This window comes from Muscardinus avellanarius (genome assembly GCF_963383645.1).
Source record: "Muscardinus avellanarius genome assembly, chromosome: 13".
NCBI lineage: Eukaryota > Metazoa > Chordata > Mammalia > Rodentia > Gliridae > Muscardinus > Muscardinus avellanarius.
Window position 1 is genome coordinate 80956796 of NC_137799.1, and position 6000 is coordinate 80962795.

Sequence of the window (6000 nt, forward strand, 5' to 3'; positions counted from 1 at the left end):
ACCAAACTCCAGTAACCACAGAGGCTCAGCAGGTATCTAAGATAAATGAGAGAAGGATGCTGGGTCAGAGAAAACCTCAGCTCAACCCTGACAGAAAGCATAAATGGACGTATGACCTGTGAGTTGGTGACGCTTACAAGCAGGTGCTAAGGATTGCATCAAATGGTATAACAAGGTGCCCTCAGCTCTGTCAGTGACATTCCCCCGTGTAGTGGTGCCTCTGGTGTTGACAGGTCTCCTAGATTTTAAAGAGAATCTAGGGGCTGATTTACAGTGAATTGTCCCACTTGTGAAACATGACAAATTAACACCGGGATATTTCAAACTGCCGAAGTCTACGCAGTGCGAGGCGGACAGGGCCAGTCCTGGCCCGAGCTGTCCTTGGGTGCGGCGCTGCCGCTTCCTAACTTTATTCTGGAAGCAGCTCTCAGTGGTCAGGATCCAGCAACGGTTCCATCAGTAAAATCCAGAACTCACCATCTTCTTGTGTCTGTTACCTGCTTCCATAGGTGGGATTCTCTCTTGGGAACCCCAGACCCTTGTTAATCCCCCTGCACTCTACCCTCGGGATTGCTCTTCACAGGGAGAGCACTTGAACTGCACGCAGTGCCACGAGAGCTGCCTGGAGTGCAAGGGGCCTGGCGCTGGGAACTGCACCGTGTGCCCCGCCTCCCTGCTGCTGCACCTGGAAGATGGGCGCTGCCTCCCCTGTTGCAACACCTCCGGCTCCACTGCCCAGGAGTGCTGTGACTGCCGGGACGCCGCGGGTAAGTAACTCAAGAGCAGCCCTCAGAGGAAGGTGAGGCCACAGACAGCCCCAGGGGGGCGGGGGAAGGGGAGACCGGAAGTTCAGGAAAGGTTACCTGTTTATCATGTGCCTGCTCCATGCCCAGTATGCTGGAACCCTCATGTGCATCACCCAGCTCACAAGTGGGTAGTATCAGCCCCACTGGATGAGGCCACTGAGGATCAGAGGCTTGGGTTCGCGTGCCCAAGTCCACAGCAACACTGAGAGGCTTGGCCGGGTGTGTTGGTTGGTACACTCCTGTAATTCCAGTACTAGGAAGGCTGAGATTGGAGGACCACAGGTTGGAGACCAGCCTCAGTAACTTAGCTAGACCCCGTTGCAAAATAAAAAATAAAATAGGGCTTGGGGCGTAGCTTAGTGTTAAGACGTCCCTGGGCTCCCTCCCAGCACCCCACCCACCAAGAGGCCCATCTGGAATTAGAACATGGTCTTTGGACTGCAACGCCCACACGCATACCACTGCTGCGCTGCCTCCCAGATCAGAGCTTAAGTAGGGCTAGAATTTGGCCCTTGTACATCTATTTTCTTCCTGTTTTATTCTTCCCTCTGAGTAAAGAAAAGGAAAGGAATTAGCCATTGAAGAAGCTGATGCCAATATCTTGATTTTGTTGAAGAATTATTCTCTGGAAGCCACATATATTCCTTCTTTTCCTTTTCTTTTTAAACATGGTCTCACTATGGGACCCAGGCTGGCCTCAAACTCCTGGGTTCAGGTGATCCTCTTGCCTCAGCCTTCCTAGGGGCTGGGGCTATAGACCTGGGCCACAATACCTGGCTCATATATTCTTGGTTTTTTCATTTTGTTTAGTTTTGGTGGAGGGATTGGTGGTTGAACCCAGGTGCATTCTACCTCTGAGCTACACCCAGCCCTTTTTCTTTTTTTGTTTTGAGACAGGATCTCACTATGTTTCTGAGAGTCTCACCGCTTGCTGAGGCTGGCCTTGAACCTGCAGTCCTGTCTCAGCTTCCCAAGTACTGAAATTACAGGCATGTGCCACCACACCCAGTTTTCATAGTGTCTTAAGATATATTCCCTAGACCAGAAATAATTTCCTTAGCATTTAGGTAATAAATTTCCTGAGAAAAATTGTATAAATATATATGTATACATATATATATATGTGTCTTACTTGTTCATTTGTAAAAAAGAAAAAAAAAAAGAAAAGAAAATCCCTGACCTATAATGGCTATCAGCTATGTATTTATTTTTTATTTTTATTTATTTTTTTTTGGTGGTACTGGGGTTCCTGGAAGCCCTTCTACCTCCAGGCTATGCTCCCAGACCTATTTTTTATATTTTTATTTGGAAACAGGGTCTCTTAAGATGGCGCAGCTGGCTTCGAAACTGCATGATCCTCCTGGCTCCACCTCCCAAGTGCGGGGATTACAAGCGTGCACCACCACGCCCGGCGTGCCATGTATTTATTTTTATGTATTTTTATATAATTATTTTTGTGGTGCTGGGGGTTAAACCCAGGGCCTCATACATGCCAAGCAAGCTCTCTACCACAAATACATCTCCAGCTTCTATTTTCATTTATTTTTATTAATTAATTAATTAATTTATTTATTTATTTATGTGGTGTTGGGTATTGAACCCAGGGGCATTCTACACACCCAGCCTTATTTAATTTTTATTTGGAAACAGTTTCACTACTTGCTGAGACTGTCCTTGAACCTGTGACTCTCCTGTCTCAGCCTCCCAAGTACTGGGATTACAGGCCTATGCCACCACGCCCAACTTTTTAATTTTATTTTCCAAACAAGGTCTGGCCAAATTGCTGAGGCTGGCCTCAAACTTGTGATCCTCCTGTCTCGGTTTCCCAAGTACAGGGATTATAGGCATGGGCCACTGTATTTTTAATTTTCGTCTCGTTTTTTTCAATTAGGCTCTAAATAACATATTTCCAAAATGAGTTCTTTTCTTCTTCAGTTTCCCACCCCATGGGCAGCTGGTTTTCCCTGCTCCTCTTAAACATGCGCTCTCAGGACCTGATTGCCTGTGTCGGCTAAGGATAATAAACCTCACTACTGCAGTGCCTAAAGGAAACCAGAAGCATGTGCACGTTGGTGCAGAGTTTCTCAAAGTCTGTCTTCGGTGGCTCTTGAAGAGCTGGCTGGGACAACTTACACAAGTCCCAACGCTCCTGGAGTGTGGTAGTAGATGCAGGGCGGGGGGGGGGGGGACAGACCCAGAGAAAGAGCAAACACTCTTGCTTTCTTGCTCCTTTGTTACTGAGACAGCCTGCCTCTTCAAAGAAAGCAGATTTCAGAGGCTGAAGCTGATTCTGCCGCCTAAGGCAAAGGATAGAGAGCCGTGATCTTATCTGGCACCTACTGAGTGAATCAACCTGGCAAGGACTTTTACTGATTCTCTTGCGTTAGTAGAAATCCCCTCAAAGTACCGCACACACACTACTCATCTATTTCTCTGGTGCCTTTGTATTTCCTCCAGGGGAAAATTCTGTGCTCATATTGATAATGATGGATGCAGTCATGGTAGTGCTATTACTTTAGAGGAGAAAATTCTGCTTGATGGGCAAAATCCTATGGAAATATAGGTTAAGAAAAGATAGAAAACTTATTTAGCACTAGCAAAAAAAAAAAAAAAGGAAGAGGAGGAGGATAATATATATATGGCAGTGGTGAATCAGATCTTGTTGGTCAACATTCAATAAAACCATCCCACCTGTCAACAGCATATTCATTAAGCTAGTATAGAATGTACCTAGAATCTCCCACAAAGGAATCCTAGGGGCAGATCCAAATGGCTCAACAAGTATTTATGGAGAAACTACTGTATGTTTCAGCTTGTACATCCAATCTTGTCTCTTAGTTTTTTTTCTCTACTTCTTTCGTATTGTCTTTCACATCCATGCATGGCAGATTAAAGTAAAAGAAATAGGCTGGGCCAGGCATGATGGGGCACATTTGCAATTTCAGTACTTGGGAGGCTGAGAGAAGAGGATCGCAGGTTTGCAGCCAGCCTTAGCTACTTAGTGATGCCTTCTGCAACTTAGTGAGACCCTGTTTCAAAATAAAAAATAAAATAGGCTGGGAATGTAGCTCAGACGTAGAATGTTCCTGGGTCTGATTCCCAGTACTAAAAAGAAAAGAAAAAAAGTAGGAGGAGATTTGGGATAGTGGCACATCTTTAATTCCAATACTTGGGAGGCTGAAAGGCTGAAACAGAAGGACCTCAAGTTTGAAGGCGGCATCTGGTAATTTAGCAAGATACTATTTCAAAATTAAAAAAGGGTTGGGATGTAGCTTAGTGGTAGAATATCCTTGGGTTCTAGCCCCAGGACCCTACACACACACACACACACACACACACACACACACACGATCACACAAAGAGAAAGAAGTAAAACCAAGTAAATTACCAAAATCATACAGCCTGAATGATGTTAAAGGAAGAAACATGAGTTCATTGCTAAAGTTATGATTTAATTCTTCTTTCTGAAGTACTTTTCGGTTACATTTTTCTTCTCCTTTTGTGTCTCCTTTTTACCTATTTATTTTATTTCTTCTCTCCTACCTCAAGCTGGATACTTGAAGAGTGCGCCATGATGTACAGGGGTCCAGGGGGCTCTCCCTTAGGATGTCCAATTGTCCTTCTTGCCAGGACTTGTAGTATATGCCTGTAATCCCAGTACTCAGGAGGCTGAGACAGAAGGATTGCAGATTCAAGGCCATCTTCAGCAATTTAGTAAGACCCTGTTTCAAACAAACAAAAACAAAAAACAAAGTAGGGCTGGGGAGGTGGTAGCTCAGAGGTAAGATGCCCCTGAGTCCAACTCCCAGTATGAAAAAAATAAAAAAAGAAATTGTCATTTTTTTCTAGAAGGATTTGTTGGTTTTTAACATAGACTGGAACTCCTGTGCATTATATATTGCAATTACATAGAGCAGTGTACCTTCAAAGAAAATTTTAAGAAGTGTGTGTGTGTGTGTGGGGGGGCACTGGGGATTGATCCCAGAGGCATTCTACCTCCGAGCTACACCCCCAGCCCTATTTTATTTTTACTTTGAAACCAGGGTCTCTTTAGGTTGATGAGAATCTCACAATTTGCCAAAGCTGTCCCTGAACCTGCAACCTTCCTGTCTCACCCTCCCAAATACTGGGATTATAAATGTTCACTACCACACCTGGTTTGTGATTCTGCATTAGAGATGTTAAAAAATAAAATAATGAAGTTCTCTAGCTGAGAATCTAATTTCCCCAATTATTTTTCGCATCCCGCCTTTGCCCTGGACAGAGGACTGCATCCTTCGGACCCGCGAGGCTGGGCCCGCAGCCGAGCGCTCCAAGACCGCCCTGCTGGTCACGTCGTCCGTCATGCTGCTGCTGGTGCTGGGGGCCGGCGTGATCGTCTGGAGAAAGTCCCGGGGCCGAGTCCAGCCCGTGGACAAGGCCCGCTACGAAAAGCTGGCGGAACCCGGCAGGTCTTACTCCTCCTACAAGAGCAGCTATGGCGGCGGCACCGGCTTTGAAGAGGACCCGGTGAGTGAGTACCACGACCGAGACTACGATGAGGATGACGACGACGACATCGTCTACATGGGCCAGGACGGCACCGTCTACCGGAAGTTTAAGTACGGGCTGCTGGACCAGGACGAGGACGTGGAGCTGGAGTACGACGACGAGAGCTACTCCTACTAGCAGACGCAGCCCGCAGCTCGCCCGCCAGCATCGCTGTGTTTAGCTTCGCCACACACCAGGCTGACATGTGTGCGTTAGTGTGTGTCTCCTTAACCACGAATCCAACCCGAGTATGTTAAGAATGCTGAAATACTTTGTGCTTCTTTGGAGTGGCTGAACTCAACACTTCGTGCTCAACCTGGATTGAGGTGCAAGGATCATATCTGAAGGCATTTTCCTCAAAACAATGTCTCAAGACATAAGAGGCAGGAAGTAAAACCAAGCGACATGTGGAAAAACTCGTGTGTGATTTAAAAAAAGGACTGGACATAGTAGGACCTTCAGGAATTCTACTTCTAAGCACTGTGGGGAGCTCTTCTACCTTCTGGAATTCTGATATTTCTTTAATTTGGAGGGGACAGGGATATGAAAAAGTTGTTGATTTGGGAAGATTTCTGTACCCTTTTGGTTAGGTTTAGGCTGAGATTTGTTCTGTAAGGACCAAGAAATCAGGGATATTATCAGTTGTCCCCAGAGTATCCCCTCA

General features: G+C 45.9%; 1 protein-coding gene across 1 annotated transcript in view; it reads left to right on the plus strand.

Annotated features, from left to right (window-relative positions):
* PCSK5 (proprotein convertase subtilisin/kexin type 5) overlaps positions 1–5474 on the plus strand; it is a gene marked incomplete at both ends in the record, with an annotated part of 434445 nt that extends 428971 nt beyond the window's left edge. Inside the window, 2 exons of the mRNA XM_080709117.1 lie at positions 584–767; positions 5071–5474. Coding sequence (XP_080565243.1) covers positions 584–767; positions 5071–5474 — 588 coding nt within the window. The remainder of the gene's footprint in view (positions 1–583; positions 768–5070) is intronic.
* Positions 5475–6000: the final 526 nt, after the last annotated feature.